This window comes from Parasteatoda tepidariorum, chromosome 10 (genome assembly GCF_982258835.1).
Source record: "Parasteatoda tepidariorum strain Cologne lab strain chromosome 10, Ptep-v5.0, whole genome shotgun sequence".
Classification (NCBI taxonomy): domain Eukaryota; kingdom Metazoa; phylum Arthropoda; class Arachnida; order Araneae; family Theridiidae; genus Parasteatoda; species Parasteatoda tepidariorum.
In genome coordinates this window covers 76,410,311-76,434,540 of record NC_141764.1, presented here as the reverse complement: position 1 = coordinate 76,434,540, position 24,230 = coordinate 76,410,311, and the positions used below count along the sequence as shown (strand labels likewise).

The window sequence follows — 24,230 nt, the reverse complement described above, 5'->3', positions numbered from 1 at the left end:
GTACTATATCTGGAAACTTTCTGAATCATAGGAATTTTAAGTGAAAATGTGTAATATTCTCTTAACATTCCATTGATAATGAATAACTCACAATGGTTAAATTTTATCGAACCTATTATTTCTATATATGTTATCTAAAACGTTAATGTATGACATTAAGTACTTTTTTTTGTTGACAGAAGTAAAAAATTCTGTAAAAACTATAAAATCATATTAAAGTTAGCGAAAATGATAATCAGTGGGGTTGTGGTGGCTTATCAGTGGGGTTGAATTCTCAATTAAAGAAGTGGGGTGAGAGCCAAGTGGGACCCCCATAAATAAATGCGATATTTTGAATATATGAACATGATATATGAATATCATGCAAGTGTGGAGTATCCCCCACACTTGCATGATATTCACAATGATTACCCTTTGGCTCCTGAAAAGATGAGTATTACGGCTGAGCATCTATCACCGTTTGCAACCGAGATGTTAAACGGTGTAAAATATACTCCTTGTTCCAAATTTAAATAATAAGGAAAATTACATCACTTACCATAAAAATTTACAACTTTACATAACTTTAGGCTTGAATTTAGTTCGCGTTCATAAAATTTTAAAGTTTAAGCAAAAACCATGGCTTAAAACCTATATCGAGTTTAATACAAATCAACATAAAAATTCTCATTCGACCTTTGAAAAAGATTTCTTTAAACTTATGAATAACTCGGTATATGGTAAGACTATGGAAAATGTTCATAACCATATAGATGTTTAGCTAGTTAATACAGAGCGAAGGGCAAAAAAGTTAGTTGCAGCATCATCCTTTAAACGTTTCAAAATATTTAATCATGATCTCGTGGGTGTTGAGAGAACTAAAGTTCAAGTTACGCTCAATCGTCCTATGTATATTGGTTTTGTTATATTGGAATTGAGTAAGGTACATATGTACAAATTCCATTACAACACTATCAAACAAACATATGGTGAAAAAGCAAGGCTTCTTTTTACGGACTTACGAGATTAGAACTTTAAACAATTATAAAGATTTAGGTGTCCATAAGCAATTATTTGATTTTTCAGAGTATCCTCCTGACCATAAATTATGTTCAATAAATAATAAAAAGAAAATAGGCTGTCTTAAGGACGAGCTCAATTCAAAACCCATTTTTGAGTTTATTGGACTTCGTTCTAAAATGTATTCTATTCGGACGGAAGATCTTGAAAAGAAAACTGCCAAGGGGATTTCAAGATCTATCATCCGAAATCATAAAAATTTTAATGATTACAAAAATTGTTTAATTTCATTTACACCTTCTTACCACACCATAAATAGAATCCAGCGTAAAAACCATAATTTATTTACCATCCAGCAACGGAAAAAATCTTTAAGTGCGCTTGATGACAAACGATCTACTAGATGATGGCATAACCTCATATGCTTATGGACACTATAAAATTAATAGATCTTAATTTGTTTTTTTTTTATTTTTAATATAAATTCTTGTAAATTTAATAATTGTTGTTAATTGTATATAATTTTTGTAAAGTGCTTTCAACGATGGTATTATCTCATATGCTTATGGACACTATTAAATTAATAGATCTTAATTTGTTTTTTATTTTTAATATAAATTCTTGTAATTTTAATAATTGTTGTAAATTGTATATAATTTTTGTAAAGTGTTTTTAATGATGGTATTATCTCATATGCTTATGGACACTATTAAATTAATAGATCTTAAATTGTCATTTGTCACATTTAATAATTGTTGTAAATTGTATATAATTTTTGTAAAGTGTTATATGCCTCCTGGGGAATTGCGCACTATAAATAGCAGTCAATGCGCCACACATCCTACCTCTATGGTGGTGGGGAAATGGATGTATTTGTATTAGAACATAACCTCTGCTAACAAAAGTATGTTCATAAATAAAACTAATCCTATATCTATGTTCTTTTGTACTAAAAAAAAAAGGTTAAACTTATTTACACAAGTCTAACCAAGCATTCGTAGGTCAGTGGTTATGATATCCAACTACTGACCCACGAAAGCTTTTTAATTGGCGTGAGTTCGATCCTCAGCTTTTAAATATATTTATTTTTTCAATAATAAGATATATTTAAATTTATTTTATTTCTCACATTTCCATATAGATGGCACCACTAGAGTAAAAACATACACGTGATAACAACCTAATTTATTTATTATGTAATAAAAATGACGTCATTTCTTTATAATATATAGGAATTCTCCTTCCGAAAAACGAAACTAATAAGTGTTGCCACCGAAAAACTAGAAAAATAAATATAAATAAGTGTAGCCACCGTAAACAAGAAAAATGAGTATAAACAAGTGTTGCCACTCAGCAAATCTAATTAATGAAAGTAATATTAAAAAAAGAAACTTAATCAAAAGCAGAAAACGAAACTGGGCAGAAACAAGCAAGTAAGTTATCCCCCCCCTGCCAAAACAAAACTAATAAATGTTGCCACCGTAAACAAGAAAAATGAATACAAATAGGTGTTGCCACCCTTCAAAATCTAATTAATGATAGTAATATAAAAAAAAGAAACTTTAATTAAAAGCAGAAAACGAAACTGGGCAGAAACAAGCAAGCGGGTATAACTATCAACTATAGTTCAAAATTTTCTAAGTCCATAAAAATGGAAAAAATACACTCTTACCTAAAACTTATAAAGAAGGGAAATAAATGATAAAAATTCAAAAACTGATAAGACCCTCTACTATAGTTGACTGACCCTCCTCTTAGAGTTGATAATTCCATCACCTGCCTCCCCCCCTCCCCTTCCCCTTTTCAGCAGCAACCCAGTTTGCTGCTGCTTCTGATTTCGACTGTTGCTGAACTCCCACAATATTACTACTGATATGGTTCTGCCAGAAAATTTTTCTTTTTTTGAGAGAGAATATCAGAATACATTGTAAGAGTCGGAATATATCATTCTCAACTAAACTGTTTGGAATATTTGATTTTAAATAAAAAGTGATAGTACAAAGTTTAAAAACGTTTTAATTCTTTCACACTTAAATATTTATTTGATTATATTATTATGTATTAAATATTTATTTAATAAATATTTATTTGCCTAACCATAATCAACATAGTGGGTACCAAGTAAATATTCTCAACATTTATTTGATACACACTATGATTCTCTCAACAAGGACACACAATCACTGAAATCAATGTTTGTTTTGTTACAGATTTTTTGATTTAAATTAAAAAGTATTCAAATAAATATTCCGAAACGTTTTATTATATTGACACATATTTCTTTTGTGTGTTTCGACGATAATTAGATAATCACATCTAAATTTAAAGGTACTCAAATGAAACATTCCAAAATGAGGCATATTTGGGCTTTCTTTCTGGACGATAAACGGATTGTTATATGTAAATAAAAAAAGATATGAACAATTCCATAATGTTTTATTGCAATAACACAAATCTGGTTTTGATTTTTCCAAGATAAACAGATTATTCCAGATAAATTAAAAGGTATTTAAGCTAAAGATCCCAAAATGTTCTACTATATCAACACAGATTTGGTGTTTCCAGACGACAAACAGATTGTTATATCAAAATTAAAGGGTGTTGAAATAGAAAAATCCTTAAATAACACACTCAACAATAAACATATTATTACATCTACTATATAGAAGGCACACAAATGAAAGATCCCAAAGTATTTTATTGTATTAACGTAGACTTAGTTTTTCAATTTTGGATGTCAAAAGCTAATTAAACAGATAACTACATCTCAATTAAAAGTTGTTCATCTGAAAGATTTTAAAATAACACAGATTTTGTTTTTGTTTCTTGACAATAATCAGATTGTTACGTTTAAATACTAAAAGATATTCAAATGAGCAATTCCAAAATGTTTTATTGTATTAACGCAGATTTGGTGTTTTTTTCTGCACCGTAAACAGATAATTATATTTAAATTAATAAATATTCAAATTAAAGATCCTAAAATGACACAGATTTGGTTTTGTTTCTCGATGATAAACTGATAATTACATCTAAATAAAAAGGCATACAAATGAAAGATCCCAAAATATTTTATTGTATTAACGTAGATTTGGTTTTTCTATTTTGGATATCAAAAACTAATTAAACAGATAACTACATCTAAATTAAAAATCATTAATCTGAAAGATTTTAAAATAACACAGATTTTGTTTTTGTTTCTTGACAATAATCAGATTGTAACATTTAAATAATAAAAGATATTCAAATGAACAATTCCAAAATGTTTTATTGTATTAACGCAGATTTGGTGTTTTTTTCTGCATGATAAACAGATAATTATATTTAAATTAATAAATATTCAAATTAAAGATCCTAAAATGACACAGATTTGGTTTTGTTTCTCGATGATAAACTGATAATTATATCTAAATAAAAAGGCATACAAATGAAAGATCCCAAAATATTTTATTGTATTAACGTAGATTTGGTTTTTCTATTTTGGATATCAAAAACTAATTAAACAGATAACTACATCTAAATTAAAAATCATTCATTTGAAAGATTTTAAAATAACACAGATTTTGTTTTTGTTTCTTGACAATAACCAGATTATTACATTTAAATAATAAAAGATATTCAAATGAACAATTCCAAAATGTTTTATTGTATTAACGCAGATTTGGTGTTTTTTTCTGCATGATAAACAGATAATTATATTTAAATTAATAAATATTCAAATTAAAGATCCTAAAATGACACAGATTTGGTTTTGTTTCTCGATGATAAACTGATAATTATATCTAAATAAAAAGGCATACAAATGAAAGATCCCAAAATATTTTATTGTATTAACGTAGATTTGGTTTTTCTATTTTGGATATCAAAAACTAATTAAACAGATAACTACATCTAAATTAAAAATCATTCATTTGAAAGATTTTAAAATAACACAGATTTTGTTTTTGTTTCTTGACAATAACCAGATTATTACATTTAAATAATAAAAGATATTCAAATGAACAATTCCAAAATGTTTTATTGTATTAACGCAGATTTGGTGTTTTTTTCTGCATGATAAACAGATAATTATATTTAAATTAATAAATATTCAAATTAAAGATCCTAAAATGACACAGATTTGGTTTTGTTTCTCGATGATAAACTGATAATTATATCTAAATAAAAAGGCATACAAATGAAAGATCCCAAAATATTTTATTGTATTAACGTAGATTTGGTTTTTCTATTTTGGATATCAAAAACTAATTAAACAGATAACTACATCTAAATTAAAAATCATTCATTTGAAAGATTTTAAAATAACACAGATTTTGTTTTTGTTTCTTGACAATAACCAGATTATTACATTTAAATAATAAAAGATATTCAAATGAACAATTCCAAAATGTTTTATTGTATTAACGCAGATTTGGTGTTTTTTTCTGCATGATAAACAGATAATTATATTTAAATTAATAAATATTCAAATTAAAGATCCTAAAATGACACAGATTTGGTTTTGTTTCTCGATGATAAACTGATAATTATATCTAAATAAAAAGGCATACAAATGAAAGATCCCAAAATATTTTATTGTATTAACGTAGATTTGGTTTTTCTATTTTGGATATCAAAAACTAATTAAACAGATAACTACATCTAAATTAAAAATCATTCATTTGAAAGATTTTAAAATAACACAGATTTTGTTTTTGTTTCTTGACAATAACCAGATTATTACATTTAAATAATAAAAGATATTCAAATGAACAATTCCAAAATGTTTTATTGTATTAACGCAGATTTGGTGTTTTTTTCTGCATGATAAACAGATAATTATATTTAAATTAATAAATATTCAAATTAAAGATCCTAAAATGACACAGATTTGGTTTTGTTTCTCGATGATAAACTGATAATTATATCTAAATAAAAAGGCATACAAATGAAAGATCCCAAAATATTTTATTGTATTAACGTAGATTTGGTTTTTCTATTTTGGATATCAAAAACTAATTAAACAGATAACTACATCTAAATTAAAAATCATTCATTTGAAAGATTTTAAAATAACACAGATTTTGTTTTTGTTTCTTGACAATAACCAGATTATTACATTTAAATAATAAAAGATATTCAAATGAACAATTCCAAAATGTTTTATTGTATTAACGCAGATTTGGTGTTTTTTTCTGCATGATAAACAGATAATTATATTTAAATTAATAAATATTCAAATTAAAGATCCTAAAATGACACAGATTTGGTTTTGTTTCTCGATGATAAACTGATAATTATATCTAAATAAAAAGGCATACAAATGAAAGATCCCAAAATATTTTATTGTATTAACGTAGATTTGGTTTTTCTATTTTGGATATCAAAAACTAATTAAACAGATAACTACATCTAAATTAAAAATCATTAATCTGAAAGATTTTAAAATAACACAGATTTTGTTTTTGTTTCTTGACAATAATCAGATTGTAACATTTAAATAATAAAAGATATTCAAATGAACAATTCCAAAATGTTTTATTGTATTAACGCAGATTTGGTGTTTTTTTCTGCATGATAAACAGATAATTATATTTAAATTAATAAATATTCAAATTAAAGATCCTAAAATGACACAGATTTGGTTTTGTTTCTCGATGATAAACTGATAATTATATCTAAATAAAAAGGCATACAAATGAAAGATCCCAAAATATTTTATTGTATTAACGTAGATTTGGTTTTTCTATTTTGGATATCAAAAACTAATTAAACAGATAACTACATCTAAATTAAAAATCATTCATTTGAAAGATTTTAAAATAACACAGATTTTGTTTTTGTTTCTTGACAATAACCAGATTATTACATTTAAATAATAAAAGATATTCAAATGAACAATTCCAAAATGTTTTATTGTATTAACGCAGATTTGGTGTTTTTTTCTGCATGATAAACAGATAATTATATTTAAATTAATAAATATTCAAATTAAAGATCCTAAAATGACACAGATTTGGTTTTGTTTCTCGATGATAAACTGATAATTATATCTAAATAAAAAGGCATACAAATGAAAGATCCCAAAATATTTTATTGTATTAACGTAGATTTGGTTTTTCTATTTTGGATATCAAAAACTAATTAAACAGATAACTACATCTAAATTAAAAATCATTCATTTGAAAGATTTTAAAATAACACAGATTTTGTTTTTGTTTCTTGACAATAACCAGATTATTACATTTAAATAATAAAAGATATTCAAATGAACAATTCCAAAATGTTTTATTGTATTAACGCAGATTTGGTGTTTTTTTCTGCATGATAAACAGATAATTATATTTAAATTAATAAATATTCAAATTAAAGATCCTAAAATGACACAGATTTGGTTTTGTTTCTCGATGATAAACTGATAATTATATCTAAATAAAAAGGCATACAAATGAAAGATCCCAAAATATTTTATTGTATTAACGTAGATTTGGTTTTTCTATTTTGGATATCAAAAACTAATTAAACAGATAACTACATCTAAATTAAAAATCATTCATCTGAAAGATTTTAAAATGACACAGATTTTGTTTTTGTTTCCTGACAATAATCAGATTATTACATTTAAATACTAAAAGATATTCAAATGAACAATTCCAAAATGTTTTATTGTATTAACGCAGATTTGGTGTTTTTTTCTGCACGATAAACAGATAATTATATTTAAATTAATAAATATTCAAATTAAAGATCCTAAAATGACACAGATTTGGTTTTGTTTCTCGATGATAAACTGATAATTACATCTAAATAAAAAGGCATACAAATGAAAGATCCCAAAATATTTTATTGTATTAACGTAGATTTGGTTTTTCTATTTTGGATATCAAAAACTAATTAAACAGATAACTACATCTAAATTAAAAATCATTCATCTGAAAGATTTTAAAATAACACAGATTTTGTTTTTGTTTCTTGACAATAATCAGATTGTAACATTTAAATAATAAAAGATATTCAAATGAACAATTCCAAATTTTTTTTGATATTAACACAGATTTGGTGTTCATTTCTTGACGACAAACAGATAATTGCATCTAAATTAATTGATATTCAAATTAAAGTTCCCAAATTGACGAAGATTTGGTTTTGTTTCTCGATGAGAAACTTATTATTACACCTAAATAAAAAGGCATACACATAAAAGATTTTATTGTATTAACCCAGTATTGTATTAACCTTTATTGTATAACGTTTTATTGCTTTATCTACTTTATCAACACATGCATTTGGTTCTTGTCTTAGACTATAAACAGATTGTTACAACTCAATTCAATGAAAATAAATGAAAGATCACAAAATGACACAGATTTGGATTTTGTTTCTTGACGATAAGCAGATTATTACATTTAAATAAAAAAGCACTCAAATAAAGATCCCAAAATGATTTACTTTTTTAAACACATATTTGATTTATGTTTATCTACGATAAACAGATAATAACATCTAAATGAAAAGTATACGAATAAAAGATCCCAAAATGATGCAGATTTGGGTATTGATTCTCAACGATACATTCTTACATCTAAATTAAAATGTACTTATACGAAAGATCCCAAAATAACAGAGATCTGGGCTTTGTTTCTCAACGATAAACAGACTGTTAAATTTAAATTAAAAGGTCATCAATTGAAAGATCCCTAACAGACAAAGACTTTTTTTGTGTCTCAAAGATATACAGAGAATTACACATTAGTAACTGTACAAATTTCATACAAATAAGCAATACCGAAATTTTTAATGTATTAATATAGATTTGATTTTTGTCTCGACGGTGACTAGATGATTGCATCTAAATTAAAAGGTACTCAAATGAAAGATTCCAAAGTAACATAAATTTGGTCTTTGTTTCTTGACGAGAAATAGATTATTACAACTAAATTAGTCTACATGAAAGATCCCATAATATTTAATTGCATTAACACTAATTTTGCTTTTTGTTATATCTGTATGTTAAAAAGTATTCCAATATAAAAAATCCCACTATGTGTTATTGTATTTTCACAGATTTGTTTTAATATAATAAGTTCTTGATTTTTATTGGAATAAAATTTATGCTTAATCATTTGTACGCCAGTTACCATAGCAACGTCATCTACAATTTTATTTTTTAAATTCTTATTTAATTTTTCGCTAATATAAAAATTCATTAAAACTTTTTGATCTGTGAGATTTTTTAGCAATAGGACAGAAAATTAATTCCTAATGATATTTTACAATTTTGTATTCATTATTTGAAATGCATATGTTGACTTTAACATGGTTTTGGTCATTATAAAACTAGATACAACTTATTTCTGTTTCATAATTGTATTGTAAAATGATTAATGAATTTAGATATACATTATATAGGTGCATCACAAAATGTTACGCAATAAATAAATTTCTCGGAATTACTTTATAATGAAAAAAAACATGGCTTTAATTTTTTGCCTTTAGCTTGAACTTTATAACTTTTACTACTCTTTTGCTTATGACAACTAACAAAATCTGGATATCATGTTAGAAAATTATATCACACAGTATGAGTTATTTTTCCAGGTAGAGTGCACGAATCCTAGTCATTCATAAATAAACTAAGTCCAGTCATTTCATAAATAAACTAAGAAATCGGATTTTAAGTACACAACTTCTTTAAAATTCGGTTTTTTAGTAACTATTCAATCGAATTAATTTAATCTAGTATTCTACTTTGCAAAATTAAATTTTTTAGAATTATGTACAAATTTGTATTCCTTACAATTAAATTTTTTTTTTGACTATTATTAAATAAAATAATAAAAAATGATAAATAATTATAAAAAAGTATTTTTGCAGGGACTTTGTCTTTGCATAAAACGAATTTTATAACTGTGTGCAAAATTCTTTTTGATTCCCTTAAGAAATTCTCGAGATAGGACAAACAAGCGAACAAGTAAAATTAACATTAAAGGAACTTTGAATTCGTGCCCTGATTAAACTATTGGTACCAGATTTCCCACATTGCACCTACCCCCTATTTGAGGATTAGAAAGTATGCTTATTCAAATAAAGTATGTTGTGTCTGATTTCGTAACTTACTGTCATCTTCACTAATTAATTAACTTATTTAAGGCTACCATCTCGAACCATTGAGACTGAGTCCTAGTACGTGAAAATCTAGTCATAAGATCAGAAGTTATTCAGCGGGATTCTTCCTCGTCTTTTTTTGCACACTATACGTTGCTGATTTAATTAGAAAACTAATACTTTAAACACTATTTTGAAATAAAATTTTACGAATTCTTAAAAAAGATTTGTAATTTGTACTATTAACCATAGTCCGTCCACTTTTACAATATAATTTATGTAAGGAGCGTAAAAGTAAGTAAATTATTTGCACAAAGTTTAATCTATTATTTATTACTAATATTCATAAAATATAAATTCGCTCTAAAAATTTTTTCATTGTGTATTTATTTTATATTACTGATGTATATGTTGTAAAAGGGAACGGTTTTGCCCATTTAAATATGTATGTTTTTTTTCTCTGCTTTGCTTCAGCTACTGCAGAAAATATCGTTTTACAGTATTGACGAAGAAAATCTTTAGACTAGTTTTCACGCATCTATTAGCCGGCACTGGACATATTTAAAAACACGCAATTTAAATTCTAAATCGCATTTGTGATTTAAAAAAAAGGTTTAATAAACCGCATCTGTGGTCAGAAGTTTAAAAAATTGAAATTATTTAAAAAATAGCCGAAGGGACATTTTTAATTTCACTTCATTAAAAACAGGATTTTTATCAATATTTTCAGTAATTTACAATATCTTATAAACTTCTTGAAACGCAAGGCACCGATTTATTGGCGAACAAAAAATTAGATTTTTAATATCCTTTAAGTTTAAGATATATTAAAATTGCTTTAACTGATTTTTTTTAAGAGTTAATTTATTTATTCATTAATTTTATTATTTTTTTGAGTAAGAGCTCCATTTTCTCTCATTTCGTCTGCCAACCCCTGGAGCATACTATCCTAGGTTCCTTCGGATTTCAATGTAATTTATTAGTATCAATATTACCCCCAGACCCTTGATGGCTCAAGGGATAGATGGAGCGTTCGTCTTCAATTGAGGTGAACCGGGTTCAAATCCTAGCGAGGGCTGGTCGATACGAAATCCGCATCCGACTTGTAACCAACCACAGTGCTTACGTAAAGTATCTTCAGTAGTAGACGGATCATAGGTTAGAGTCCCCTTGGCCTCAGGCTAACCATTTGGAGGTTTTCGTGGTTTTCCTCACCATGTAACGCAAATGCACGTCAGTTCCATCGAAAACTCCTCCATATAGTTAAATTTCGCCCAATACTTCATTCAGGAGTTCCCTTGTCTTCTGGATGGGGTTCAAAATTACAAGGTTACGTAGTTGAGCATTAATAGTCGTAAACCCAAAAAATTGGGTCGGCTGTTCAACGACAGTTATAAAATAAAATAAAATATTACCTCCACGAGCCGCGGTGGCTCAGAAGATAGAGTGCTCGTCTCCCACTTAGCTGATCCGGGTTCAATTTCAACACGATGACTGGTCGAAATGAATTCCGCACCCGGCTAGCACCAACTACAGCTCTGACGACGAAAAATACCATCAGTGGTAGACGGATCATGGGGTTAGAATCCCCTTGCCGTAGGAGGTTTTCACGGTCTTCCTTTCCATGTAACGAAAATGCGGGATAGTTCCTTCAAAAAGCCCTTCACGAAAGCGAATTTTTCCCATTACTTGATACAGGAGTGCCCTTGTCTTCTGGATTGGGTTCAAATTACAAGGCTACGGAGTTGAATATTGGTAGTCGTGAACTCAAAATTGGGTCGACTGTTCAACGACAGTTATAAAATATTACTTCCACGAAGGCTGTTTTGTCCCAATGTTTGATCTATAGGTACGAATTCTGCTTCCGGCTAGCAGAGACTACCGTTCTGACGTTAAATTATCACAGTGGTGGACGGACCGTAGATTAGAATCCTATTGCCGTCTTGCAAACCGTGGAAGGTTTTCGTGGTTTCCGCAACGCAAATGCAGACTAGATCCATGAAAACGTCTTCGACCAAGGTTAGTTTGCCCCTATGCTTGATCTAGGAATTCGATATTGCAAGTCTACGGAGTTGAACGTTATTAGTCGTTAACTCAGAATAGGATCGGTTGTTCAACGCCTGTTATAAAATATAATAAAATATTTTTTATCAATATATTCATAAATTTTCAATATTTTTTGTGATACCTGATTCACAATCACATGAAAAACTATATTTCTGGTATCCTTTAAGATATTTTATTATTCATTTAATTGATTTCTTGAAAAATTAATCTAAGTAAGGGGTCCTACCTCTTTCTCCCTTTGTTTGTCAACCCCCAGAACATAGTTTCTTTCGGATTTCATCGCAATTTGAGCTAGCTTCACTCGCTCATTGGATTCTTATGTGTTTTAGCCCAGCTTTGTATGGTATACTTCTGCTCTTTTTATAAAGTGTGCAACATATACATCCAGTGAAACTTTAGATTTATAAACATATCATTCAATTTATATGTATTTTGCTGCTTAGAAATTACATTAGGAATAAATTATTCATAGGATTTCACTATATACACACATATTTCAATATTTGGTGGCACAACAGTCCTAAGTCTTTTATAAACACAAACTCATTAAATGTAGAAGAAGCAAAGAAAAAGACAGGACAATGAAAAAAAAAAGTTTTAAAAAAAAAGGTAAAAATCGAGGCAGTATATCGGAGTTAAAAATGCTAAAATAAATCAATGAACAACGTATTTCAGGTCCATCTCCGTTGATAAAATGCATATCTCTCTGAAATATTCAGCATCATTAAAACGGAAATGTAGTTCTAAGCCATTATGTTATCTGCGCAAAATAATAAGCGTGATTAAATCAAAAATATAGTTAATTTGTTTATATTTATTTGTTTATATGAACTATTCGTTTGTTTGAAGTGAACAGTTCATTCGTTCATATGAACTGTTCGCTCTTGACCTTGAATTTTTATCCAAATCTTTGCTCGGCTTGTTTCAGCTTTTTGTTGCCAACACGAGAAAAGAAATTTCCTCCACATTTTTCTTTTTCGGTTACGGAACCCTAAATGATCGAGCTTCTTTTAGCGGGACCCCGATTTCATAAATAAAGTTCATTAGTAACTGAATATACTAACCAAATAAAATAAAAAATAGATTACGAATTTAATTTAGAAGAAATTGTTTCATTATTTTATCAAATATAGTCTTAAAATTTGTTTTTATATTAAGCACTTGAATTCGCACGTGCAGGGATTTTTAGTTTTGGTCGTTTGCGTAAGTTGAAATTGAATAAAATAAGGTTTTATGGTTTATAATAAGGAATTATGGTTTTTGAAAAAGAGCTATTATAAACCGTGAGTATGGTTATTAGAGAAAAATAATTCTTAATTCTTGAATTTGTTTATTTTATTTCGAATTGTAAAGTTTGATGATAGATATTAATGCAATGATTTGTAAATGAATTTTTTTTCGTAATTCCTTTTCCTTTTCGTATTTTTCGGTAACAATATATTGTTATTGGAAAGTATATATAATTATTTAAATTTTGTTCTTTCTTCTTCCATGGTCATTTTACTTAAATAAATTCTTAAAAATAACCGACAAATCAAATAAATAATAGATAATTGATTGGATAAAAGCATAGCTACGAGTTTCAAAAATCGTAACTAGTTTTAAAAAATGTAATTCTAACTCACGGAACCCAAGTGACCTAACTCCGGAACCCTAACGTTTCACGGAACACCTTTTCACCCTTTGTTTATTCTTTTTCAAAACTTTTCACCTCGGAATATCTTTTGTTCTTGAAAAAATTCTTACACCGGAAACTCCATTGCTCTGCCCACGGAACCCTAAATTTCGGCACAGCACTTTAGGGAACACGTTTTCATCTTTTGTTCCCGAACACTTATTTCACTTTCTGTTCTTTTTTTTCTCACCTCAGAATACCTTTTGTTCTTAAAAAATCCTAACTCACGAAACAACAGTGACCTTATCACAGAACCCTAAGGTTCCGCGGAACACCTTTTTGGAACATCTTATATAGATTATGGTGTGCTAAATTTTAATTCCTGCTATAACTGACAGTGCTACAATTTAATTCTTGCTACAATCGGTAAAAAAAAAAAAAGTTGCACTTGTAGTTGTATATTTACCCATGGCGTACACATGTAAGCCTAGCATTTACCTTACCAATCCCCTTGTTGAGGTTTGAGTTCGAGATTAGTTATAGTTTTGAGTTTCCTGTGCTGGCAACATCTTATTGTTTTTATATTCTTTTTTATGTAAATAAAGTTAAGTTTTCAGTTTGTTCTACGTGACTTTCAGTCTGATTTGCTCTCAACAAAATCCAACATTTGGTGCCGAAATAACTCGGTAAGTCATACTGAACCTTTTATAATTACTTTCGTCAAAAATCTGAATTGGAATGGCTACCGGTAGTGAAAAACTTGTAATATTTAAACGCAAACGAACAACGCTACGTACCGCCATTACGAAACTAACGACGAAATTGAACGATGCTGCTAGTACACAAACTGAAAAAGAATACAACATTGAACGTTTACGAGATAAAATTAAAGAATTAACCTTGGCAGACGATGAAATACATAATTTTTTAAATGATGAAGAATATCAGGAAGACATAATAGAATGCGAAAGATACACAGAATATGCTCATTTGGCGTTATTTAATTTCAAAAGAACAGCGAATCGGAACACGAATTCAATTTCTGAAACATCGCCAACAGCTGCCAATATAAATAATTTTTCAGCTTCGCCTTCAAATGTTACAGTAAAGTTGCCTACAATAAAAATAAATACGTTTTACGGCGAAATTGAAGAATTCCATAGTTTTTGGGAGCGTTTTGAAAACTGTATCGACAAAAACGAAAGTTTATCGCTGATTGACAAGCATGTTTTTTTGCGGGGATATTTAGATGGAGAAGCAAAACGAATAGTTGATGGAATTAATATAACTGCAGAAACATATGCAACAACAAAGAATATTTTGAAATCGAAATATGGCGATAAAGATAAAATAATACAGGCTCATCTCGATTATTTAGAAAACTTAAAACCTGTCAAAAATCACTCTCCAGCAGCAATAAATGAGTTATATATTGATTGTAATCGAAGAATACAGGCTTTAGATGCTTTAGGAGAAAAAACTCAATCATACGGAAGAATTTTGGCTCCTAAAATACTTCGTGCTTTTCCTCATGAAATCTGTCGTAACTGGATTGTACATGCCAAACGTGAAAATTTTGGTGAAAGCGATATTTCAAAATTAATGAAATTTTTATCAGAAGAGGTCGAGGGATCAATTACTGCGAGTAATATTAAAGGTTCACTAGCTCCAGACTATCCTATTAAATCCTCCTTAGAAAATTTTAACGTGAATTCTAAATCAGTTACCAAAAGTAAAATAATGTCACCCTTTTGTCCTTTCTGTGAAACTGTCGGACATTGGCCTCAACAGTGCAATGTTGTAACGGACATAGACGCGCGCATACAGAAATTGAAGACTAGTAATAGATGTTTTTTGTGCACTAACCGAGGACATACCAAAAAAAATTGCCCCCGAAGAGAAAAATTTCGCTGTGCCAAATGCAAGAGAAAACACCATACATCAATATGCAAACCTCTAACCAATGAGCAGCCTGCGGCTACATCTACAAACAAAATTGATGTATCATCTTCCAGTTTCGTTCATTTGCAAACCGCACGAGTTTTCATAACTGGGCCCACTGGCATTACAAAATTGACACGTTGTCTTTTGGATGGTGGAAGTCAATCTAGTTTCGTTTCTTCTAATCTTGTGGATACTTTAAAACTTCCAGTCATTTCAACCAGACATTTGGACATTCAAGCTTTTGAATCCCCAGCTAATGTTGGCTACATGCGAAGACAAGTCAAATTTCAGTTATCAAGCATCTGGGACAAATCTAAAGTTAATGTTACTGCATTTGAAAGCTCCAACAAATATGCATCACACCTACCTTCATCAACGGATGTTTCACTCTTTGCTAAAAACAAGCGAATGAAACTTGCTGATCCAGATGATTCATTGTCGAACTTACCAATTGAGATTTTAATCGGTGCAGATTACTACTGGATTGTTATGAATTCTGAAGCTCCAGTCAGGTTGTCGGATTCTCTGGCCTTGGTCCCATCAAGTTTTGGTTGGGTACTTAGTGGAACTCGATCACACGCAACAGTTTCCTTCATTTCAACGGTTCATAATGTTGATGTGGATACTTCAACTCAGGAATTAGATAATGTGGTACGAAATTTCTGGAACTTAGAGAGCATTGGCATACAACCAACACAACAAAAAATAAATCCTCACAACTCTGAACTCTTAACGAACTTTCATCAATCTTTTGAAATCATCGATGGTAGAAGAGTTGTAAAATTGCCTTGGAAACCAGAAGTTCAACTTTCGTCGAACAATTATGAAGTCGCAATTCAACGATTTAAATCTTTAACAAGGAAAATGCATGCAAATTCAGAATTCAAAGTAAAATATATTGAGCACATGCAAGATTACATTGATAAAAAACACGTTGAAGTTGTCTCAGAAACACATAATAAAGAACGTTTATATTACTTGCCCCATCACGCAGTAAAGAAAATCACAAATGGAGAAACTAAGTGGCGTATAGTTTTTGATGCATCTTCACATTCTCCAGGTCACCCATCTTTGAACGACGCTCTTGAAGTAGGACCAAATCTTCTTCCCGATATCTTAGCCACATTGTTGAGATTTCGACTTTCTAAAATAGCAATCACTAGTGATGGGCGACAAGCATTTCTGCAGCTGATTCTAGCAGAAGAAGACAGAGATGCAACACGATTTATTTGGTACAATACTACATATACTCCTGATGGGAGACTCCGCACTGAAGATAAAATTGTAACCTATCGATTCACACGTCTTCCATTTGGACTCGTCTCTAGTCCATTTTTATTAGCAGCTTCTCTTCACGAATTGGCTACAAAACACAAACAAGCATATCCTACAGCAACTAGACACATTGAGAATAACACCTATATGGATGATTTTGTAACCGGAACATCTACGGATACTGAAGCTCTGATTCTTTACCAAGAACTGCAGCAACTTACATCACTTATTAGCCTACCATTAGACAAATGGACTACAAATTCTAAGATTTTGAAAGATATGTGGAAACAAGAAAATGTCTCGTTTAAGGATATCACGCAAGTCTTGGGTGTTAAATGGGATACTAACAGTGATGTTTTTCAAATTGATGTGCAGACAAAAATTGTTCAAGCATGTAAAGAACCAGTAACAAAACGCTTACTACTGAAGTTGATGTCAAAGTTTTACGATCCTCTAGGCTTGTTTGCTCCAGTTACAGTAGTTGTAAAGATATTATTTCAAGATACATGGCTTAGTGGTATTCAGTGGGATGAACTATTACCTCCATCTGTAGCACAGCAGTGGCACAAGTGGATAAATGAATTACACTATCTGAATGAAATATGCATCCCAAGATGGATTGGCTTTTCCGAAAATTCCGACGTTACCATACATGTGTTTTGCGACGCTTCGGAACGTGCATATGGCGCTTGCTTGTACGCGCGTCACGCAGATGATATTTCTACAGAGATCCATCTCATTTGCAGTCGAAATAAACTAGCCCCAATCAAAAAGGTCACCCTTCCGAGACTTGAATTGTTAGCTGCACTACTAGGAGCACGCCTACTCCGATACTTTTGCAGGGAAACGAACATGAATTCCCACACTGCCATACTATGGAGCGATTCTACTGTAGCTTTAAGTTGGATAAAGGGAAATCCTAACCAGTGGAAAACATTTGTCTGCAACAGAACAACAGAAATCCTTCAAAACACTACTTCAGCACAATGGCGCCACTGTCCCGGTACAGATAACCCTGCGGATCATCTTACTCGTGGTACCTTTCCATCACAGTTATCGATTTTAGAATCTTGGTGGCACGGCCCGAAATGGCTAAAACATGATCCAGAAACTTGGCCTATCAAAGTTTTATCTACACGTACACAGCCTTTAGTTGAAGCTGAATCACGAAAAACCAAATTTCAATCCTCCTACGTTGCAACTACAGAACCCATCATAGACATATCACGTTATAGTTCTTATACGAAACTTCTTCGTGTGACTGCCTGGATACTACGTTTTGTATACAACTGTAAGACTCAGCAACGCATAGCTCATGAACTGAATTGTAATGAAATAGAGAAAGCTAAAAACTATTGGATACAGACTGTACAGAATCAATGTTTCTCAGCTGAAATAAATGCCTTAAAAGCGGAAAGTCCTCTGCCGAAAAAATCCAAAATTTCCTGTTTCAATCCCTTTCTCGAAGATAATTATTTACGCCTTGGGGGAAGGCTGCAATTTTCAAACATTTCTTCTGACACTCGACACCCTTTATTGCTCGATGGTAAACACTATTTTGTCCACCTTTTGATCCAGCATACACACATACGACTCCACCACTTAGGTGTGCGTATAATCCTGTCCGAGTTACGTTCAACCTTCTGGATTTTAAGAGGACGTCAAGCTATAAAGCAAGTTATTCACAAATGCCTACCTTGCAAGCTGTCCAAAGCGAAATACGGAAAACAAATCGAGGCTCCTTTACCTTCTGAAAGAGTTGTACCTTCTGCTCCATTTACTACCACAGGAATTGATTTTGCTGGACCCGTGAATATTCGATGTTTGAAATCAAGAGACACAGCCTACATAACACTATTTACTTGTGCAACAACACGTGCATTACACATCGAACTTGTGTCGGATCTTACCACAGACAAATTTCTTTTGGCACTACAACGTTTTGTTGGCCGCAGAGGACTCCCACACACAATCTATACCGACAATGCTACCACTTTTCATGCAGCAAATAAGGACTTGATTCTGCTATGGCAAGTTCTGTCATCAGCTAAAACTCAGCAATATTATGCCCAAAATGGCATAACTTGGAAATTTATCGCCCCACGAGCGGCTTGGTGGGGAGGCTGGTGGGAACGCCTAATAGGAGTTGTCAAGCGATGTTTACGAAAGGTACTCGGACGAGCACTTCTTGACGAGGAAGGTCTGTCCACGACCCTCATTGGAATAGAAGCCGCTCTGAACAGCCGACCATTGATATACGAAGATGACAGTTCCACAGCCTTAACACCAAGCCATTTCTTGACAGGACGGAAACTAACGGCCATTCCATCCAGCCCAAATAACAACACAAAGCTAAGAAAATTCTACAAGCAGCAGCAGGACTTACTCGACTGCTTTTGGAAAAAATGGTCTAAGGAATATTTGCTTCAATTGCGATCATTTCATCAAGTTCGTAATCAGGACAATATCATTAACATCCGAATTGGCGATATTGTACTTCTACAAGAAGATGTCCGACCACGTCACATGTGGAAGAAAGCTAGAGTGGTGAACTTGCATGAAGGACGAGACGGAAAAATAAGATCCTGTGAGCTGAGAGTTAATGGTCACAATATAACCCGTCCGGTAGCTCTGGTCATCCCCCTCGAGGTCGACCAGGGTGGGGAGGATGTTGAGGTTTGAGTTCGAGATTAGTTATAGTTTTGAGTTTCCTGTGCTGGCAACATCTTATTGTTTTTATATTCTTTTTTATGTAAATAAAGTTAAGTTTTCAGTTTGTTCTACGTGACTTTCAGTCTGATTTGCTCTCAACAAAATCCAACACCCCTCCCCCTACATATGAATCCTATTGTGGATAAAAAGGTGCGTTTCAATTTTTGATTAAATGTTTGAATTAAACAGCGTCTGCTGTTTCTTTGATACAATATTTATTACAGAACATGATAGAATAGGCTGATAAAAACATTGCAACAGGTTTAAAAAAATCCTAATTGGTTTAAAAAATCTTAACTCACGAAGCCCTGAGGTTCCGCGGAGCACCTTTTGGGAACCGTTGATACATATTACATTGTGTCTTAAACTTTAATCCTTGCTAAAAATGGATGTGCTATAATTAATTATTGCTACAGTCGGCAAAAAAAAAAGTTGCATTTGTAGTACCCATGGCGTTCTGGGGTACCATGTATTGGCGTGCACATATACACTTAGTATTTAACTTACCAATCTCCTCCGTTAACTTTTGAATAAAGACGTGTGTTTCGGTTCTATATTTCATTTAAATTTCTGACTAAGATTTTTAGATTAAACAGTGCCTGCTGTTCCATTGATATAATATTTATAACAGAACATGATGGAATAGGTTGATAAAAACATTCTTATAGGTTACCAAAATCATAACTGGTTAAAAAAAAAAAAAAAAAAAAACCCTAATTCACGGAAACCCACTGACTTTTCCACGTACCCCTAAAGTTCCACGGAACACCTTCTGGAAACCGCTGATATAAATTACAGTGCCAAACTTTAAGCCTTGAGATAACTGACAGTGCTATATTTTAATTCCTGCTGCAGTCGGTAAAAAAAAGAAAGAATGTTGCACTTGCAGTTGTACATTTTACCCATGGAATTCTGGATAGATCTAAAAATTAAAATTTTCTAGACCAGTTGCCTCGAATAATTTTAGTAGCCATTTTTTTTCTCAAACCCAATGAGTCGCTGATTGGTATCGTTAGGTACTTTATATTTAAGCAACCTTTCGCGAACTTTTTTACATTTTGATTGGATTAAATTATATTTTTATAAATAGAACTCATATGAAAAGTTAATACAATAATAAAAATAATGTAAATATGTGACAAAATTTAGTTAAATATACTGATTTTAAAGAACTTTATTTAAAATATGTTTTTTATTTGGGGGGGGGGGGCAAAAATACATTTAATGTATACATTACAACTTTGAAATATGTGAATTTAACTCTCCATCCACATGAATCTTTCCCCCCCTCAAATTGAGGGATTCTGAAAGATCAAAAAATGAAAGTTCTGTTTTCCAGTCTTTCTGCATTGATGCAATTTTATCATTAAAGGATTTATAAAAAAAAATCTATGGAAAAAAGTTATTGGTTGCTTATTTAATTTAAGTGTGTTAATTAAATAAACGCCATGTGGTTGACTCGCCATGGTTATTTCCAGGTCTAGTACAGGGATGCTATGGATTGGTAAAGAACGTATGTACACCTAGCATTTATTGCTATTGTTATACTATTTTCAATCAAGGCCTTGCTTTCTTCAATTCAAAAGATTTTATCGTTTTTTTATTAAACCAAAATAAGAAATCAATGATAAATTTTAAATACAGTTGGACTTCTATATAACAAAATTGCTGAATCCCGATAATAAGTTCGTTATATAGAAAATTCGTTAAATGGAAAATCACCTTTTGAAATACTTAAACAACACAAAACAGGTTTTAAATTCATTAACGCTAGATATAATTAAAATCTATTATATATAATTCTCTTACGTGGCTCCCAAATTTTGGCTGTATTTCTTTTCCGCCGGTGGCAACGTTTGCTTTGTTTTGAAAACACCAAAGCATTCTGCCTTTTAATGAAGTGTTTCTGATCTAATATATATAATTCTCTTACGTGGCTCCCAAATTTTGGCTGAAGTACTTTGTACAACTAAATAAGATTCTTTTCACAGCAGTTAAATATTTACTTCATTTTCTTCATTCATAGAGAAAACAGTCGGCAAAGAATTATATTAGGTTAAAAAACATTTCGCTAAAAAAATAACGAATTCTAAAGAAATAAAAATAAACAACTTAAAAAATAAAAATGCTGTTGCCAGCCATAGAATTTTTTGAAAGTTAACTTAGCAACATAAATCAAAATGACATAGAAGCGCAACTAGATCAAAATTATGATACCTGAGCACTTGACGTAACAAATCCTTCAATTCTAAAAGTTTTGTATCGCCAAATGCCCAAATTAACAATTGTGTTCTTAAAGAAATTCTATGAATTGCTCATTGATTAAAAATATTGTTTTAATTTTACAGTACTAACTTTACTTTTACTTTCATTATTGCTATGACCCTCAATTTACAACTTCATGCTAAATTTGAGGACTTTAAGTTGTTTTGTGGTTGAATACTGACATTTAGAAATGTGCACATAAATGTGTACAAAAAATAATATTTAGAGGTTAAGAGTTGCCTCAGAAAAATTTGAACTGTTGACATTGAACTTAACAATGGAAACAATCGTTTTTGTAAAAAATTGAATTGTATTGTTGACATCAAAACTAAAAATATTGTGTTTCAACTTAACAATACCTTAATTTATACTTTAGAATTGCCTCGGAGAAATTTGAATTGTTAGCAATGACTTAAACAAAAAGTTTTATTTTATCTGACAAATACTATATTATAATTTTAACTTTTTCTATGACTATACTCATTTTCTTACTCTTTTCTTTGTTTTTTATACATTTTATATTTTTGTGATAAAATAAAAAACTTATAGTTGTTCAGCTTCTGAACACTGATGAAAACACGAAATGATGGACATCATCAACAATCAAAAATATATACATTTATTTTACAAATTTCATATTATTAAGGTGGCGCCCTTCAGAGAATTAAAAATACAAAATTATCTTCATCAAAGCCGATGCTTTACATATGGCGTTCAGTGGCAGACTACTATTTCATATTGTTTTACAACACATGGCTTTAGCCAAGACTTTAAAACAAAACTTACAACAGTTACTTTTCTCAACAACTGAAATTTAGAATAGTGTGATTAAGAAAAATATGTGAACTGTTTGCAAGTTCAAATTAATATTGATATGTACAGGTTTAGAATTTTCTACAGTGAAAAGTTTTCGGAACTTCAGTATTCAAAATAATATACAAAAACTAGACGTTAAGAACGTATGCAATGAGCGAGCAAAGCGAGCATTGAATTGCGAAGCAATCCGAAATGAACTGCGAAAGCAGTTCCGGGGGTTGGTGAGCGACAGCGAGCAGGGGGTGAAGCCTCCTAGTAATAATTAATATACCTTTATCTTGTAAACTAGTATTCTACTATTTATTTTATAAATTTATTTAGCCATAAAAGAAATCTGCATGGAAAGCAAGAATAGACCGAAACATTATCCAGTGTTACACTATCATGTTAGATGCATTTTCAATTAAGAAACTAAATTTATGTATAAAATTATAGCTGTATTTATTAATTGTATAAAATTATAACTGTAAAGTAATTTTACATGCGTTCTTAAGTTTAATTTCTACTGATAAAATCCGTTAATTTTGCCTGAGTTTTTTTGTTTGAAATGCAAACAAAAAGGGAAAGGGATTTAACTGCTTTCTACAAAATAACTTTTAGAGAAAGCAGTAAAATATTACATAAAGCAGTTGTTTCGAAAATCAATTTAAGGTCATTACCCCCACAAAATGAGTTAACAAGTTTGAAATGTTCTGAAATATTCTGGGAAAGTTAAAACCACATAAAAATTCGTTAAATAGAAACATCACTTCTCTATTTGGAAGTTATTTTGAGAAGAAATTTCCAGAATGTTCTTGGTTCCTCGGAAAAATTCGAAAATAGAGAAATTCGCAAAATGGAAAATCGTTAAATAGAAGTCCGAATGTATTTTTTTTAAAAATTTAAATAGTTATTTTGAATCAGATTAGAGCTGAAAAATATATTTATGTATCTGTAAATATCATAATTTTTTCAATATCATGATAAAGACAATTTAAAATATATCCTTACGATGTATTGAGAATATCAATGCCTTAGCCTTAGACATATCAAATAAAGGATGATTATCGGCAGTGAAAACTTATTTAGATTCATGATTGTGAATGACTCAAATCATCCTTACCGAACTCTTTAGCAGGATCAAAAAATGAATACCAGATCGAAAATTTTATTTTCTTGCCCAAAATGTCATTTATTTATCTTGAGATAATGCCGTTTGTTTTATATTCATTCTATTTCGTTTCGTGGAAGATGGGAAGAAATTGACTATTTATTTTTAACACATCTTTCATTTCCCAAGAGATATAAATTTTTTGTATAAGACAAATTCTTTTACAACAGGTTATGCAGGCGCAATAAATGTAACTAAAGAGAAATCTACCGTATGAAAAGATGACAGCTTATCCGAAAAAGATAAGTAGACGCGATCGCAAGTATGATAAGATTTTCAGGATCCAGTTTAGCTACTTGGTAG

At 30.5% G+C, this 24,230-nt stretch overlaps 1 protein-coding gene across 1 annotated transcript; it reads left to right on the top strand.

Moving 5' to 3' along the window:
* Positions 1-345: 345 nt before the first annotated feature.
* LOC147803031 (uncharacterized) lies at positions 346-24,125 on the top strand. The gene is made up of 5 exons (XM_087152851.1): positions 346-483; positions 15,737-16,475; positions 16,704-18,311; positions 18,375-19,392; positions 24,098-24,125. Exons 1-5 carry the CDS (start codon positions 346-348, stop codon positions 24,123-24,125), a joined length of 3,531 nt encoding a protein of 1,176 aa, XP_087008977.1.
* Positions 24,126-24,230: the final 105 nt, after the last annotated feature.